This window comes from Delphinus delphis, chromosome 13 (genome assembly GCF_949987515.2).
Source record: "Delphinus delphis chromosome 13, mDelDel1.2, whole genome shotgun sequence".
Classification (NCBI taxonomy): domain Eukaryota; kingdom Metazoa; phylum Chordata; class Mammalia; order Artiodactyla; family Delphinidae; genus Delphinus; species Delphinus delphis.
This window is the reverse complement of record NC_082695.1, coordinates 88,206,199-88,225,344: the sequence shown is the minus strand read 5'-3', so window position 1 is coordinate 88,225,344 and position 19,146 is coordinate 88,206,199. Positions and strand designations below refer to the sequence as shown.

Sequence of the window (19,146 nt, the reverse complement as noted above, 5' to 3'; positions counted from 1 at the left end):
TCATGAAGATTAGTAATTAGGATTCCGGATTTCAGTTAAATTGTACTCGGGCCTTTGCCAGTCCGTCTCCCCTCCCCGACATCTAACCTGTGGGACGGGATGATGGGCACTTAGTGGCCTCTGAGAGTAGGGAGGCACTCTCAGCCTTCCCTGCCCGCTCCCCGTGTGATGTCAGCTCTGGGAGCGTAGGTCCCTCAACCACACAGGGCACTTTCCCGTTCGTCACTGAATGCTTCGCAGGCCCAGGCCCCTTCTCTGCAGTCTGCACCCTCCTCCTGGGGGCCCCGTCCTGCATGAACCTGGAGCCCGGGACAGTCAGGGCTCCGGCGGGGCCAAGCACAGGCCTCCGAGTCCTCCCCCAGTCCGGGGAGCTGCCAAGCTAGGCAAGAAACCCACACCACGTCCGTCCTCCTTGCTTCCCGTCGAGGCCGGGGCGTCGACGGCGGGGGTCTGCGTCGTCTCTGTCACTGTTCATGCTTTCAACTCTACCCTGTTCCCCTGGCCTCTTCAGCCTCCACAGCACCCAGCTCTTGCAAATCAAAGTCTCGGTTTTCAGGACTGTCAAATCTGTTTAGACCTACAGGCGCATCTCATCTTTATTGCCCTTCACAGATACTGTGAGTTTTACAAGTTGAAGGTTGGTGGCAACCTGTGTCCAGCAAGGCTATTGGTGCCATTTTTCCAACACCATTTGCTCACTGTCTCAATCTGGAAATTCTTGCAGTATTTCAAACCTTTTCATGATCACTAACGTTTGTTAGGGTGGTCTGTGCTAACTGATCTCTGACGTCACTACTGTGGCTCGCTGAAGGCTCAGATGATGGTTGGCACTTAGCAAGAAAGTATTTGCAATTAAGGCGTGTACACTGTGTTTTCAGACACAAAGCTACTGCTCACTCGCTAGACTGCAGTGTCGTCTAACATCACTTTTACGCGCACCGGGAAACCCCAAATTTGCGTGCCTGACTTTACTGCAGCGGTCTGGAACCAAGCCCACAGTATCTCTGGGGTACGCCTGGAGTTAGAAACTCAAAAGCTGAGCACCAGACTACTATATTTTTCCTTTACATTAATATTTTAAAACTCCCAGTTCTCTTGTGCCGCTAACTACATTTCTGAGCATCTCTGATGTGCCCGGCGACGCGTCCTTGATCACAGGCTGCAGCGACTCCGACATTCAACGTCTGAAGTGCGTCTCGCGGGCCCAATGGGTTTTCCGCCTCATCTTTTACATCAGCCCTCCACAGAGCTCTCAGAGCAAGCGGAGCGTGCACCTCCGCCGGGGCTCGTGGCCCTGGTCCAGGATGCGGCTCAGGCATCAGAGGCATGGGAGACCCTCCAAGATCCACCCTCGACCGTTTCTTCAACCCCGGCTCCCGCCACTCCCTCCGAAATGCACACGCCAGCACAGCTGAACCGCTCTGGTCCGGGCCGCTGCCCTGGGCCACCGTGTATCCCTCCTCGCAGGTCTGGCTCCCTTCGGGCCAGGTCTCCCTAACAAGCCAGGTTGTGAGGGCCAATTTTCAGTGCTCCCCAAACACCCTACCAACACAAAGACTGTCAAGGTCAAGTTGGCTTTTAAATGATCTGTTACTGTGTCTGCCACATCAGCAGACGACAACTCCTTGAGGGAAAGATGCTCACGCACCTGTGTCTTTACTGCACCGCACGAAGCACCCACACAGGTACGTGTTTGCTGAGTGCATGAGAAGCAGCTCATCAGCCTTCCAGGGCATTCAGGAGAGAAGTCACCCACTAAGTGGCCCGCAGAGAGTTTACACTCCATTTGTTAGTGTGAAACACAACTTATATGGTAAATTGACATCAAAAGAGGATAAACAGAAAGAAACAACTTTACATTAACTAGTAACAGCAGCAACTAGCTGGACCAGCATACAACAACGAGAACTAACAGAGAAACTCAGGTCAGACAGTAGACAGGAGCGGGCTGGACCAGCAAGGGGAGGACCCTGCCTTCCCGGGTGACAAAAGGATGGCCAAGCAACTCACATTTTAATCTGAAAAACTAATACTGTAGCATTAACAAAATAACAAGCTGAACACTGTTGTACTTTTGGAACTAATTATAGTCAGAGGGAAAATAATTCAACCACCCTTTAGTCACTCTTGAATCTTACATACGGAATGTCCTTCCTGACGTTACTCCTACTTTATAGAGGAGACGTGGATCTTGAGCGTCCTGCTTCGTCTTTAATGTACTAACGAAGCGTTAAGACAAAAGAGAACATGTAATTACAACCTAGCATGTTACACATCCTTACAATGACTTAAAATGTGTACTGAATGAAACTGTGCAAATGACATGATACTTTAAAATGTCCAGAACCTATTTATTTTTAGTTTATTTAATTAGCAACCATAAATCACCTTCAAAATTGTTATGATTCTTAATCCAGAAAGCCAAGATTTAAGCGCGTATCTTGAGTAAGGACTGATTACTAATTCGAGACTGTAAGAACACTTCAATCTGATTTCCTTCTTGAATCTACAGCACATTCCGCAGTGACCTGAGCTGACTGCTCACAGGGCGAAGGGCACGCACTTACCCTCTGAAACGAGGCTGCCGCAATGGCATCACATTCACCTCAAGTAGGGGGCAAAGGCATCATCTTAGATTGAAAGTAAACCATGGAAGGAGTCATTTTTCTTTATATTGTTTAGAATTAGAAACATTAAATTGATCTATTGTGAAAATTCTGTTCTCTATATTGTGTGTGTCAGACCATGTCTGTATCTTAAGGCTATGAAACAATTTTTGTAATTGTAATAAAAAAACAAATTATTGACTTTAACTTAAGAAAACTGTTGTTCAAATGACTAAATATTCATCCAAAACAAAACAAATCCTTCTCTGAATCGTATGGTACACAAGCTGCTCATCTCCACAGGTTAATGAACTGTACATAGTGATGTTAAATCTGTCCTTTTTTCTGTCTTATTTTTACGCCTTCACTCTGTGCCCCTGGGGGGCGGGGGGGGGGGGTTGTCCATACTGCAGTCACACGGCTGCACGTAACACAGCATCACCTGTCAACATTACTGCAATGAAGAAGAAGCTTTCTCTTTCACATCAGTATTAACAGCAAAGTGAACAGAAAGCTAGCTATGACTTCTAGCTAGAAGACATAAGTCTGACTTCTAGGCCTAGCTTCCTAAATCTGTTTGTTCACTCTGAAGTCACTTAATTTGGGGCATTTAAAAAAAACTATCCCTAATGCCAGCACAGCAAGTCCCACCTAAAGCCAGTCATTATTTATTAAGGGTTTACCATGTACAAAGTGTAAGGAAAGAGGCAGAAGACAAATGTCTCTATGAGAGATTCCCTCTTTCGATTACAATCTCTTTAAAGGCAGTGTTTATTCCTAATCTCCAAGCAACAGCAGATCCAGCCAGCGGCCCACACCAAGTCAGGCTCACGCGCTGCCTGAGCAGCAGAGCCGGGAGGTCCGGTGTTTGCCACCAGAGCAACAGCCCAGGCAGGGGACTAGCCTTGGCCCGTCTGTCGCATAAACGCGGCGCTGGGTGCGCAGAGCACAGAGGGAGAGGCCCCGGGGCGCAGGCTGCACGGACGAGGGAGGAGAGGGATCTGAGGGACGGTGCCCCGTGCGTGCTGTAACGGGAGAAGCACGGATCGTGACGGGGGCACGCGGGACGGGGGCGCCCTCCTCCGCCTGCGGGAAACCAGTCACCCAGGCTGAGGGAGGGTCCTGACGGAGGCGGCATCCCAGACAAGGCTGCCTGCCCGCACTCGGATCCCGTGGAGCCGGAGGCTGGCCGCCAGGGAGGGTGCGCACGCGCTGTCGGCGCACAGCGGCCCCGAAGCCCGGCGGCCGGCGCGCCCCGCGCAGCGGGGTCGGCCGGAGCCAGGGCGGCGAGCCGGCGGCTCCAGATAAACGGCGCCGTTTTAAATTTACCTCATCTCCTGCCGAAGAGACCACTACAAAAACGTGACTGGCAAGCTGGCACTAATTGCATTTTCAAATTTCCGGGGACAAACATGTTTGTGTGTCTGTATAAAACACACAAAGACTGTGTGTGTTACAGGACTTCGCGAATTTTCAATCCAAGACGCTGCTTTGGGGAAGATCCCCGGCCTTCTCCTTACTTGCTGCAAGTAATAAATCCTTCCTTCTCCGCACCACCCCCCGACCAAAAACATAATTTTAAATCCTTAGAGTGTTAGGGTGCAACCGTTTAATAAATTCATAAACTTTTCATGTAAATAATTCCTCTCCTTTATCTGTTTTGAAAGCATAAAATTTTGTAAGCTAAATCTGCTTCAAAAAAGAAGAATCAAAAGGACTGTTGAGTTACAGTCTGTCTGTAACCGGGTTTCGTTTGCTTGCTCAGAAATCTAGAAGTTTCAAGGGCAGCAGAAGCGGCCCAGGTGCCCCAGGTGGTGCCCATTTCCTGTGCCGCACCATCAGCATCTCATCACAGTCACCTATCTGGCCTTTCATTGTCAAAACAAATATTCCCAGCACTCCTTCCTCCTCCAGAAATGAGAAGTAACTCCACAGACCTTTACTACTAAGAGCCTTCAGCAGGGCGGACATTGGTCTTCCGAGGCCTCATTTTAGCACAAATTCTAATCAACCAAGCAAAACAGCTCACTCACTCCAGTCTACTGAACTAACCCACCCTCATTAACTAACCTGATTTAAGACATCTCACACAATATCTAGCACTAACAGGATGGAGCTGTTCAGAAGAAGTGAAGTACCTAACAGATTCTGAGCATCCCCATCAGACCAGACTCCTTCCGTACCTCCCCTGCTTTTAATGCTCTCCACACGGCAGTGCCGCAAGCCTCGCAGGTACAGAGACACAGCAGGAGGGGCACACCTGGAGGGCACACTGGGAGGGACACTGCCCCATCTGCCCCATCCAGAGCTCTTCCAGAGATGTCACCACCACCCCACAATTTAAAAATATTAAACAGCAAATATTTGAACTAATATATTTTACTGAAGCCTTCTAATTAGAAGGCTCTGCTCACTGGTGGGGGGGACTAATTAACCTTCACTAATATGTTTTGGGCTCATTTTCCTATTGTCTCTTGAAAATACACTGGCACACCAATTTACATTGTAATTAATTTATCCCATAGATAAATTAACATTTATTACATTGTGGTAATTTATCCCATAGAAGTTTTGTGTTCTAACTTTGTTCAAATAAGAGAGCTCAAAAAATTTCCTTCTTACTTCAAGGCCTTGAAAAAATATTTGATTCTGATGGTATTAAGCAGTTTAAAAAGAACCCATACTGAGTGAATGAAGTAAGTCAGAGAAAGACAAATATCCTATGATATCGCTTATATGTGGAATCTAAAAAAAGCGTACAAATGAACTTATTTACAAAACAGAAAGAGTCACAGATGTAGAAAACAAACTTACGGTTACCAGGGAGGAAAGTCGGGGGAGGGATAAATTGGGAGATTGGGACTGACACACATACACACTACTCTATATAAAATAGATAACTAATAAGGACCTACTTGTTCCTATTGCACAAGGAACTCTACTCAATACTCTGTAATGGCCTATATGGGAAAAGAATCTAAAAGAGTGGATATATGTATATGTATAACTGGTTCACTTCACTGTACAACTGAAACTAACACAACACTGTAAATCAACTATACTCCAATAAAAACTTAAAAAAAAAACAAAACACAAGACTTTCAGAAATGTTTGATATGGATAACTGTCCCTCAAAAAGAAATCTCATGCAGTTAAGAGCTTATTATAGTGGGAAAACTCAAACTCACATGATATATTTTAAAGTTTTGCAAAAGGTAATTATTAGCTGACAATGCTAATTCCATAGGGGAAAAGAAAGCTATTTAATTTCATGTTAAATGTATTATATACATGTTTTAGTTAATGAGGTTTTAAAAAAGAAAGTTTGGTCCAGTTGCTACTCTAACTGTTGACAACTCATATTAAAAAAACAATTAGTATCCAGAATATATTTTCAGACGTATGAAAAGACAACTAAGTTGAAACCAGATGTGTTAAGATTTGTTTCTGAGGAATATACTTCTTTTTAAATTACTGCTTAGAAAAAGGTAACTGTGGAGGGGAAAAACCATGGACTACTCCTAAGAAAAGTAACATGATCACTCAACACATGTGTCATCACCGTGCCAGAGGCTGAGACACCAACTGATGCCACGACCACGAAAGGGTGCCGGTCCCGGGCCTGCCTTCGGAGAGGGCACCAGACCAGTGTCGCTGTGGCCGCAGGCGGCGGCCGCGGAATGGGGGCTCCCGGCCCAAGGAGCCAGCAGGCGGGCGGGGAAGGGCTGGCCTTGACCTCAGCCTCCCACGCCCCCACTGATGTCCTCACCAGCGGCAGCCCCAAGGACAAGCACCCTGCACAGCCTGCCAGGTGCAGTGACGTTGGTTTTCCCCTGACCTCTCAAGGAGGAACCACAGTGGGGGCCGAAGAGTCCTGCCCGTCCCAGGCCTTCCCAGGGCACAGCAAGAAAACCGAGCGACCTTCCCTTCCAGCTGACCTCAGGCTTGGCATTTTCCCCAAGTCTGCTTCTGAACCCCGGCCATGCACACAACCTATTTCTCTTCACGGTGACCATGAAGGGACCCGTTCTGCATAATAACCTAGGACATCGACACCACGCGTACCCACCAGGGCCTGGTGGCTTGCAGCCTGCCTGGGAAGGTGATAGTTACTGAGAGAATCTGAAAACAACAGGAAAATCTCATGATCCTCCTCTTGTGTCTTCGCTGACAGCATAATCATCCATCCACTCTAGTTCATACAGAAGTTCTGAAACCTTCTCATTTTCAACCTCACTAGACATTTCAGACCATATTCTCACCCATTCAGAAAGGCTTTCATCAAAAATGCTTCCTGGGAGTGATAAATACTTAGTTTTGTGAGCATATATAACTTAAGATGGAAATGTCATGATAAATAAGTCATCACAAGTTCCACTAATTTCTAACAGTTATTATGGCCTCAGGATAAGGAATCAAAGATTTCAAAAAACAAAAGCAAAATACTTAATTGCTTCTTGAATAAGTTATACTTCTCTGTTAAGAATTTGATTATAGGGAATTTAGCTGTACTGCTCAGAAATGATGAAATACAATCAATTAGTTCTTATTTTATATACAGGTGATGAGTAAGCCCTTCTCATTCAGAAATTTATGTAAAACTAAGTCTTTTTAGTGATACAAAGTATTTACTTTAAATAACAAATATGCTGTGTTTCCTATTTAGAACACCTGCTTTATAATCAAATTCATATTTAAAAGGAATGAGGGGCTGAATCCAAGTTTTCCGGTTGAGATATTTGCCATGTACTCTGATAGAGCATCACGTCCCAGAGGTTAGCATTAGCACTGCTTCTCCATTCAGCATCTTGCCTCTTTATTGCTTTCCTGAAATTATAAGTTTATTTATATTCACACTGCTCATGAAGAAACACGACTTTTAATTGTGAGCAGCTGTAATATCAAAGTGTACAGCTGAACAAGTGCAGTGAGGCAGTGTGTGTGCTGTCACAACCCCGAGAGCCACACTGGGCCTTGTCTACGTGCCACTGAGTGACTTTACTGGGGCTTGTTTCTCTAGTTAATCTCTTCCCGGTGAGGCTCTGAAACACTATGATTTGTTAATATTAATAACAGTTATCAAAAAAGCATTCCGAAGTCTATCTATCTATGTAGATTGACTGTAATACCATATTCCACAACATATAGCTCTTTTGTGAACCACATGATCCCATCTTTAAACAAGTATTTAAATTCAAGAATATTTTGTTACTCAAGAAGGCAACTATTAAAAATATTAAGGGCTGCGATGATGGTATGCAACCACAAGAAGAGAGAATAATACATCTTTCTACTGTAAAATTTTAATATAAATCAACACGACTTTTAAAATATTAATAAACTGCCCTTTTTAAAATAAAAGAGCTATTCTCCAAACAGCCTTGATATTTCAACTTGCCAAGTACACCATAGCTGATTCTATTTTGCTCTATTATCTGAAAATGCCTTTACAACCATTCAGATAACAAGAAGCGGCTCTAATTCACATAATGGCACGTATCACCTGTCTGTCTGTCAATGAGACATTTGAAAGCTTCTTTTTTATTAGAAACACAAATCAATATGCCCAAGGGATTACAGTAACTGCTGGAAGCACTTTGTATTATCATTTCATCCTTGCTGTTTTTGCTCTGAGCAACTTATTATTATGAATGGCATGAAAATGGCAACCTGTCACAATTGATTTTTCTTAACCTCCTGTAAGAATTTGTTCCCTCTTAAATGTAATCAAGTATCATCTTATTAAATATATCCGAAGCTAGGTTTTATAAAACAACCCATTACTCAAGTTGTAGTCCTTGTAAGTTAAACTTTCACCAAATATTATTGTAAAAGTAATGGCTAAGTAATAAAAACTTTTGATCTGTTCAAAGTTTTAAAATACAATTTTCAAACTTTGAGTAGACCCCAATCCCTGCTTTACACCTGCCTCAGTTAACACTATGAGGGGCACATTCTAACCCTGAGAAGGAGCTTTAGGAATTTCTCAACACTTTAGAACTTTCCTCCACCTAACAACATTTTAGGATTTATTCCTAATCTCCATGTCTGGATAAAACATGCTACATTTTAAAAAGTATTCTAATAAGCTCCTGTAATACGGGTAAAACTGTATATGCTGATTACATAAAATTAGCAAGTTGGATTTCCAGAACAAACTTCAAGGCCATTCTAAAAGGATGAATTCAAGTGGGACATCTGTCACAGTCATAGAATTCAGTTACAGTGTGATCAATTTTGCAGGATTCTCTGTGTATCTCCGACTGCGGTGTCCACCGAGGGGACAGTAGCTTTCAGTCTCTAGTGTGTGTCAGAACCCCCAGAGGTTCGGATTCAGGAAGTCTGAGGGGAGGAACTCTAGGGGGTCGAATCAGTGCCCCAGATGTGAAGCTGATGTCGCCAACCCAGGGCCACTCAACTGGGCTGTGCAGGTCAGGAGCCACAGAGTAAGACGGGGCTGAGGCACAGCTACAGAAAGTCCCAGACTTTCTATTTTTTAAGAATGCACACTTGGGATAAAGTGGCATGACATCTGTAACCACAGAAAAAGATGAAACTAGTAGGGAATTTGTGTTAAACCTGGTTCAGGGTATATGAGTGATCATACTTTTCTCCTTCCTTTTCTGTCTGAAGTTGTCTTTAAAAGAGCAGCTAGAGAAGAGCAAGACGGACAAAACGATGACAAACAGGAGAGTGGCCCAAAACGGGCTTCGGACACTAGCTGAGTAGGTAATTTTTAAGATACATTTTATGAAACAACCAATACGAACTGGTCAGCTTAGCTAACAGCCATCTGCTCAACCCAAGGACGACATTTTACAACGTGCCCAGGCTGGTCCACAAGTAGCCCCAGCCTCAACAGGGAAGTGACACTCACGTTCCTAGGGCAGCAGAGGCGGCCGTGGTAATGTCAGAGGGAGACGGCTCTTCGGAACAGCCGCCACCAAAGATGCGAACTTGTGCGCAGGACAGGGGAAGGGGGCCCTGCGAGCGGGCGTGAGTACTAAGAACGCTATGAAGTCCAGTGGCATAACCTGCAGGGCCCCTGTGTCTCCCGGGGGCATCTGTGGGCAGTTCCTCTGACCCTCCCACCCCACAACCTGGAACTTTAGACCAGCCATTTCTTCACTTCTGCCTGGGGGCTCCTGAACAGCAGCCTGAGAAAGCCACATACTCATTACTGGCTCCATGAGAAATTTAAGATTCAGCTGGGGCCCTAACACTGCCCAATAGTTTATGAGCCTAAATTGTTAGGCTATAATCTTTCTCAATGCTTTTAGGAACTGTCTCAAATTCTTACCATGTTCTGCATTAATTTCACTACATCAATTATTGTTATTATCACTAACTTTTTTTCCCTTAAATTAGCACTGCTTTAACTGTAGCGTTTTCCATCCTAGGAACTTACAGCAATTTACAGATCTGCATGATGCTGCTGTATACCCCATAGTGAAATATGGAGTAAGGGCGGGGGAGGGGGGAAGATACTGGCTGATTAACAGATGACTGTAAATCTTTTCTTTCTTTATTCTTATTTTTCTTACTTTATTTTTTTGAAGTATAGTTGATTTACAAGTTCGTGTTAGTTTTAGGTGTACAGCACAGTGATTCAGTTATACACATATATCTATTGTTTTTCAGGTTCTTTTCCCTTATAGGTTATTACAAAATATTGAGTACAGCCCCCTGTGCGATACAGTAGGTCCTTGTTGGTTCTCTATTTTATACACAGTAGTGTATGTATGTCAATCCCAAACTCCTACTTTATCCCTCCCCTCCCCTCGTTCCCCTTGGTAACTGTAAGTTTTCTACGTCTGTGAGCGTAAATATTTTCTGCAAAATCAAAGAGGCCACATCATATTTTCTATGGTAGCTGTTTTCCATATAACAGTATATAATTTCCCTTTTAAGTAATTTTGTATTTATATATTTAAGTTATTATTAGATGCCTATGAAACTTATTCTTCCAAAGAATATTTTTCCTCTTTATAAACTAAGACCCTCTCTTCTTTTACTGGAAGCATCAGTAGTTTTTTGATATTGGTTTTCTCACCAGAAACAAAATCAATAAAATCCTTTCCCCAGGGCAGCATCAGTCAGTTCTTACCACCACGGCTTCTCTGGTGCTCTGGGCCCTGCCTCAAAGCGTGTCCGGCCTCCCCTGCTCAGCCATGGCCGAGAGCCCTCCTTCGGAGGCTTCTACCTGCCCCTGCATCTGCCCTCCACCCGAGCTTTTCACTTCACCACGACTTCTATGTGCTTAGTCCGCGGACCCTTCAGCCCTTCACCTCCGGGGCCTCCGCCACATGGCCCGCTGCCAACTGCCGGCCACTCTGCAAGTGCTGTCCTCTCAGCCTTCCTCCCTGGCTACCCTTCCCTGCTTCACCCTAGCTGCTGGCACTTTTAGGGCTCTACGAGGTTGCTCCTTGTTTTTTAACTCTCTGTGAAAAGCTGGAAACTCTCACCCATAAGCGCACTGCGGGTGGTCAGCAGTGCTTGTCATTAAACATCCCCAATTCTCCCTCCTCCACGGCTGGGGTAGGACTGTACGTCCCTAATTCCTCCAACTTCGGTGAAGCCATTCAAGTGCTCTGGCCAAGGAAACACGCCCACACCGCTGACCGGCTGAGCGCGGAGGCGTGTGTAACCTGCCACGCCAGTTTCTTCTTATCCCCACGGTCACCAAGGCGTGCTTCCAGGAGGGGCCCCCGCGGAATGGTGCCGAGCAGAGCGCCTGCCCACATCTCAGACATGTACACGAGGAGAGAAGGAACCTCTGGTGTGTGCGCCACTGTGCTTCCAGGGCTGTTTCACCTGACACTCTATCCCCACAGGCATTCCACGCATAGGGCAGCGCTCAGAATGGAGGGTTAGGAACAGTGTGGCTTCCCCAAAGAAATCCAATGAAACTCAGGCAAATGATTCAAAGCATTTTAAATGTTTGCTTTTTGTTTCCACTAGCCTTCTGTGAAATCCAGAAGTTTGCTGGTTTAGTAAGCTACAGAAGAACACTGAGATGTCGTCTGCAGATAATAACGTCTTACAAACAGCGAACATAATTTCTGTCTTCCCTCTGTTTAGGATTCAAACATCACGCATTCTTTTCTTTCAGCACATATCAATACTTGCCCTAGATAAATTACATCTGCTGCTTTTTGTCCACTGTAGCATGCTTGCAACCTTTTCCTGAATTTTGCTCTTATAAATCCGGCATTTAACACTTAGGAAGATTTAATGACATATGCGCATTGAGAGATTTTCTCTCTCTCCTAAGATGATCCCTTGATTTACAAGAAGGTTTTCAGGCTGGAGCTCTGCCACCCGCAGTGCCCTGAGGGAGTGGCAGCCCCACGCAGACGAGGCTGCCCCCTGAGCTGCAGTCGCCCTGCTCTGAAAGCAGCCGGCTCCGGCTCCTCCGGGGGCTGCCATGCAGACTCACGGCACAATGGACATAAAGTGCTCAGATCAGTGCCTGCCTGTGTGAGAGCTTCCCTAGGGCTTTCAGCCAGAAGGGGAGCAGCAAACGCTGATCAAGCCCCAGAAAGGTTCGGCCCCAGAAAGAGCACGTCTGCTCCCCACGTGAGGCTGTCAAGCGGCAGAGCAAAGATCCGAGCCCAATCCTGCAAGACGCCAAAGGAGTTCTTCCTGTTGTAAGAGAGATTTTGCTAACGCAAGGAAACTGGGAAGGCTGTCTAAACCGGGAAGGAGGAAGGGAGGCTGAGAGGACGAGGAGGAAGAGGGGGTGCAGGAGGGCGGAGGGGAGGGCAGGGGGGAGGGTGGGGGGAGGGGGGAGGGGAGGGCAGGGGGGAGGGCGGAGGGGAGGGTGGAGGGGAGGGCAGAGGGGAGGGCGGAGGGGAGGGCCTGAAAGGCGGGCAGCTCTGAAGCCGCTCAGGGCCTGGGCACTACTCAGGGAGTGTGTCTTGAGTGACAACGAGGGTGGGGTTGAAAAACCACGGCACTCATTCATATTTCACATTTCACTTTGTAGAAAGGTAACGGTGATAGGTAGCATTTACCGAGTAATAAGGCACAGAATTAAGCCGCTTGCCCACAGTCAAAGAGCTGGTCAGTGCAACACCCAGACTCTAACCCAGGCTGGTCAACCTCCAGCGCCAGAGTTCTTCACTGCGGTCAGAAACCTGGGAAAGGTCACCTAAGTAACTCTGGATCAACACCCAAGGGAACAAGCACGTGAGCCAAAACCGAAGGTGCCCAGAGGAAAGAAGTGGCTGTGTGTAGACAGACGGTGAGAAAGTGACAGCAAGTGAGCGGCACAGAAGGGAAAGGGAGAACAAGAAAAGAAGTTGGATTACAAAGTTTTCAGATTTTAAACTTAATAGTTAAAATTAAATTTACCCTCAAATACCATCATAAGTGTAAAAGTAAAATGATTAAGGAAAACCCCCCAGAAATCATATATGTGTTACTAGACGTCCAAGTTTTGCTTACTAAAGAAAAACACCGTACTTGCCAGAAAACACACATAACTATGTATGCGATTCTAACTCTTGCCATTAGTTTAGTAATTTATTTTTAAATAATTCAACTCTACTGTAGAATTACTGACTGGGGTATATTTGATTTACTCAAATTAAAGCCAAGTTTTATATATATATATATATAAATCGACAGAGAATTTTTCCCCCATTATCAAAATCAGAATTTATACTAAAATAATAGTAGCACAACATTTTTCTTTGACTTCTGTAAACATGTCACCCACAGACATCTGGAGCCCTAACAAATACAGGAATATAAAGTGTCACCAGACGCAGCCCTGGGAGGCAGCTGGGGATGCGCTCCACACGGGAAGCACAGTCGGCTGCACTGCACGCAGGTCCAGGCATTCACAGCGTCAGTGATGCGTCCCTAGTTTCTGAAGGGTTAACTATTTTTTAAAATGGTATTTAGCTGAAAAAATGAAACACATCTTGCCCTAAAAGATATCTTTCAAAGAATTATTTCATTTCTATTGCTTTGTTATAAAATTTCCTGCAGAAGACAACCTGTCCTATGAATTACTCACAAAGCAAGGTGTGACTCCATGAGAGGATTTTTTTGTTCTACTTAGATACACACACATTATATTTCAAAGAAAAGTGAGTAAAATGCACAGTTAGAAAGAGCTTCTCATTCAGTAGACATTACCACATATTATGACTGGATACAAAATGTGTTGTTCAAATCATAACTACTGAGAATTCAAACTAACCTTTTGTTATGATTTAACTTACACACACCGTGACTGCATAAATAACAATTTTAGGACTGTAACAGGAATATAATTAATTTAGGAATATAATCAAGCAGTCTAAAAACTAAAATCTGGTTTTCAATATGCTTCTTCTGAAATGGAAATAACAAATAAAACTGGTTTAACAATAAAACACTGTCAAATTACATACCATAAAAACATTAATACAGATTCCTTTATTTTAAAAAAGAATCATCAACATAAAAATAGAGTGCAAATTATAAAATAAATAGATTGAGGAGAAATTAAAAGACCCACAATTAACTGTTAAATTATGGGCAAATTATATATACAACAATGAAAATTTAAGAGACATATAAAACTCTGATTAACCACGAAAAAATAGTTTTGAAAATTCTTCTACACGAGCATGCTGTTACACAAACACAGAGAATTCATATCCTGAATCACCAACATTTTGAAACTCTGTTTCACAAACAAGCTACTCAGAACTACACGTGCTCTCTCACTGAAAGGAGGAGGTGAGTTCCGTCAAGCAGTCGGTCCTCAAGCGAGCCTACCTTACTTTTTGGATTGGATGTGTTCATTACACTTCGAGTCTCTTTTCCAGTATAAATGACAACACCTATTATAGTACCTGCAAAACACAAAAGTGGTCCTTACAGATAAACTTGAAGGATATGCACAGAAGTAACACTTGCTAATTAATCGTTTTGATGGAAAATATTATGACACCATTTGATTTTATACAGATTTATCCAACAGCATATTTAATTTCAGTAGTTCTAGAAAATCTAATCTCAACTTTAAAAATAAACTTTGAAAAACTCAAATGATTTCTTAAGTGATACTAATTTACCTACACAAAACATTAGAAAATGTACTAATATTCTTTTCACTGGCAATAGAGAGCGTGACACTGTTCACTCATTAATGCCTATTAAAATGGTAACTCTAACACTGAAGCTACATTAAGAGAGCTTACATTCTAACTGATCAATTCATGCGATCCCAAACAAGATGGTACCGGTGGGGGGGGCAGTTTCTCTGAACAGGAGTCTGAGAGCATCCTTTCACTGTAAAGATGCAGGACAACCAGGCACAAGAGCCTCTGCTCACATTTCAGGACACAGACAATGAAAACAGTAAGAGGAGTATTATAAAGACAATATTTGATTTTGAATTTATATGTTATGTCTCTTTTATTCCTGTCTCCTGAAAGTTTGGTTTTCTAATTGTACATGTTAAGAAGAAATGATAATTTTGCGGTCTATCAAACTTAAGATAAAAGAACAGTAAAATACCCCTAGAACGATCTATACATTACAAAGGCTCAGATCAGAGGCATTCATCTCTGGAATGTCAAATTAAAAACCATGGAAGTCCGCCTCTAGAACTGCTGCTGTGCATAATTTATATTTCTAATTTTCACACAATTTGAAGGTGAGAAACACAATTAAGGTGAGAAAGATGATATATCCATAATACTCACTGAAATCAACAACCACTGCAGAATTAACCCTAATAATTAAACAAAAACTCTTTGATGTCACATTAATGTAATGTGTGGAATTTAGTGAGTCCTAAGGCAGGACCTGTGGAGTAAATGTGACCGAGGTGATCTCGGGTCTACATAATAATGACAGGTGTGCACCACACATCTCAGCACACCAACAAAAGCCTCCTCCACGGAACGCCCAGGAAGACAGAAGATGCCAGGGTACGTACAGCTCAGCAGTGACAGCTGCAGATGTTACATGTTTGCTCTTTTTTAGAATAAGCATCTCTTTTTCCCCCTTTGTAATTGTGTGCCCTGGGAAGCTGTGAGGCTTGCACTTACTGCGCTCTTCAACGCAGAGCGGCCCCATGTGACTATGGACCTCCACTCCACCAACGGAGGACACAGAGAGCGACTGGTGACACCTGCACTGAGCTGGGCTGCAAATGGCGCATCAGGAGCATCAAGGAGCAAGACCCCAGAAGTGAGGAACCGAGTTTCGTCGCCCACTTCTCAGCCCACAACAACTGCCCCATGAGACCGAAGCTTGAGAAGCAGCGAGCTGCAGGCTGCTGCGCGCTCCAGCGCCCCCACTGGTCCTGCCTCTCAGACTCCATGCTGCTTCTGTGGCCCTGCACCAGAGCTCTCTGGGTCCAGCCCCTTGAGTGACGCCCGAGTGGGACGGGTTCCCCTGCTGGCCGATCCCAGATACTAAGTTTTCTCTAAAGCAGAAGCCTTGCAAACTATGTGTGGTACAGGTTTTACTTTTAAATTTCTAATTGGTCACAAGGCCTAGTTTTGCAAAATATCACATCAATAAATTATTAAGAGAAACAAATAACAAAAAAAATTTGACAAAACATATGTTCCAATCTTCTTAACATTAAATTCCTTCATCAAATTCTTATAAATTTTCCAAAAGTTTACTCTCATTTGCTGTATTTTCTACCATCAGTATCAGCCCTGGACCCCTGACTGCGCACAGAACCTGCAGTCCTGCTCTGGGGCTCAGCCTGGACCCCCATCTGAGCACAGACGTCCAGCAGACTCTAGAGGACTCATCCTTCCTTCCAGGCTCTCGGCAACTTAAGATCCGAATGCTCCCATATCCACCTATTACTGAAACATGGCAAGTTTCCTGGTTCTCTGAACCAACAAGGGGAAGAAGCATGGCACCCTGGGAAGTCGTGTTTTTCCCTCTCTGGTGCCCTCAGTCCTTGTGTCTGTTTATCTGTCTGTGTCAACTTGAGTCCTTGCTCCCATGCGTTTGGTTTCTACAGCCAGGGAGGAAGGCCTGAGCTCACTTCACCAGGAGGCAACTTGAATTCAATCGACACATAACTTTTTTTTTTAATCTGTATTGGGGTAGAGTTGATTTACGATGTGTTAGTTTCAGTTGTACAGCAAAGTGAACCAGTTATTCGTTTACATATACCCATTCTTTTTTAGATTCTTTTCCCATATAAGTCATTACAGAGTACTGAGTAGAGTTCTCTGTGCTATACAGTAGGTGCTTATTAGTTATCTATTTTAAATATAGTAGTGACACATAACTTTTAAAGAATAAAATTTTTAAAAATCCTGGTCTTTCCCTATCAACTTGTAATCCAGTGTAAAGAAGATAAGAGCCCTTGTATTACTCCTGGAAATCCAAAGTACTTCAAACATATCTCAGTATACGGAAGGCTGCTTATATAGAGAGTCTAGCAATTGCTCACATTAATAGGCTTTGAAATAGAGTTAAGCATGTGTTGAAAGATTTGAAATCCATGAAAAAGCTTGCATTTCAAAAATGACTGAACAAAATTTAAAATTAAAGGCACTTTATTTAAACTTGTGGAACGATTGTTTTAAACAACCTAAATACTCTCTCAGAAGATACAATACTCTGGCCACTGAATTCTATCTCTGGAAGAATAAGAAAGGGTTATCTATGCGGCAAATGTGTTATGATGCCTACATTTGTGTCTGTGTTGCCGAAGTTCACAAGCAGGAGCTACCACTTGCCAAGGTCATCCTGAGAATGAAGGTCAGGAGAGAAACACTGTGCACAGTGAATTATCTAGGATACCTCAAGCCTCCAGCCTGGCTTGCTTCTGGCTCTTTGAGAAGAGAGGCCAAAAATCAATAGTACTGGGGATCAGTAACAACATTCTAACATACAGGAAACAAAAGATGAAATAAATTTAAAAAGAAAAAGAGAATCTTCAAATATCTTTATGAGTGAACTCAATCTTGATTCTTTATTAAAAAGAATAAATATCAACATGATGAAAAAAAATAGGATACAACACCTAGATACAACTAGATATAGAAAATGTAAAATCTGTGACCAGGTATGTAAATGTGGTATGCTGTAAGTATTTTCCTATAAACTATTACATGCTAAGTGCTGAAGGTCAAAGGCCATGGAGGACAGCACCCCTGGAATCAAATCCTGGGTACATGACCCTGCTAACAATGGTAGGCCTTCTGAGCCACAGCCCTTACCTGGACCTCAAGAAGGACTGGCCTGCCCTCTCTGATGTCTCTGACAGTGTGCTACACTTACTTCCGCTCTCTTTTTATTGTGAGAAATTTTAAAAATTCATCATGACAAAAAACCAACATCTACTAACTGAAGAGAATCTCCACCTATTAAAATTATGTTTGCTTTCATGCTTTTTTAATGATGTTAAAACACTAGTGCAAAACTTCGTCTCTGAAGAAGAACTACAATTCTGCAGCCTGTGGAAGGAAAACCACATTCACAGAAAGATAGACAAAATGAAAAGGCAGAGGACGTTGTACCAGATGAAGGAACAAGATAAAACTCCAAAAAAACAACTAAATGAAGGAACAAGATAAATGAAGGAACAAGATAAAACTCCAGTAAAACAACTAAATGAAGTGGAGATAGGCAACCTTCCAGAAAAAGAATTCAGAATAATGATAGTGAAGATGATCCAGGACCTCGGAAACAGAATGGAGGCAAAGATAGACAAGATGCAAGAAATGTTTAACAAAAACCTAGAAGAATTAAAGAACAAACACCTAGAATAATTAAAGAACAAACAAACAGAGATAAACAATACAATAACTGAAATGAAAACTACACTAGAAGGAATCAATAGCAGAATAACTGAGGCAGAAGAACGGATAAGTAACCTGGAAGACAGAATGGTAGAGTTCACTGCCACAGAGCAGAATAAAGAAACAAGAATGAAAAGAAATGAAGACAGCCTAAGAGACCTCTGGGACAACATTAAATGCAACAACATTCACATTATAGGGGTCCCAGAAGGAGAAGAGAGAGAGAAAGGACCCGAGAAAATATTTGAAGAGATTATAGTCAAAAACTTCCCTAACATGGGAAAGGAAGTAGCCACCCAAGTCTAGGAGGCACAGAGAGTCCCAGGCAGGATAAACCCAAGGAGAAACACGCCAAGACACATAATAATCAAACTGACAAAAATTAAAGACAAAGAAAAATTATTGAAAGCAACAAGGGAAAAATGACAAATAACATACAAGGAACTCCCATAAGGTTAACAACTGATTTCTAGCAGAAGCTCTACAAGCCAGAAAGGAGTGGCACAATATATTTAAAGTGATGAAAGGGAAGAACCTGCAATCAAGATTACTCTACCCGGCAAGGATCTCATTCAGATTCGATGGAGAAATCAAAAGCTTTACAGACAAGCAAAAGCTAAGAGAATTCAGCACCACCAAACCAGCTCTACAACAAATGCTAAAGGAACTTCTCTGAGAAACACAAGAGAAGAAAAGGACCTACAAAAACAAACCCAAAACAATTAAGAAAATGGTAATAGGAACATACATATCGA

The 19,146-nt window shown here is 43.3% G+C and overlaps 1 protein-coding gene across 7 annotated transcripts in view; it reads right to left on the bottom strand.

The window, feature by feature from the left end:
- ATP9B (ATPase phospholipid transporting 9B (putative)) overlaps nucleotides 1-19,146 on the bottom strand; it is a 217,807-nt gene that overhangs the window by 98,167 nt on the left and 100,494 nt on the right. For all 7 annotated transcript variants that reach the window (XM_060029250.1, XM_060029254.1, XM_060029251.1 and 4 more), the window contains one exon: nucleotides 14,382-14,458. In XM_060029250.1, the coding sequence (XP_059885233.1) occupies nucleotides 14,382-14,458 (77 nt within the window). The remainder of the gene's footprint in view (nucleotides 1-14,381; nucleotides 14,459-19,146) is intronic.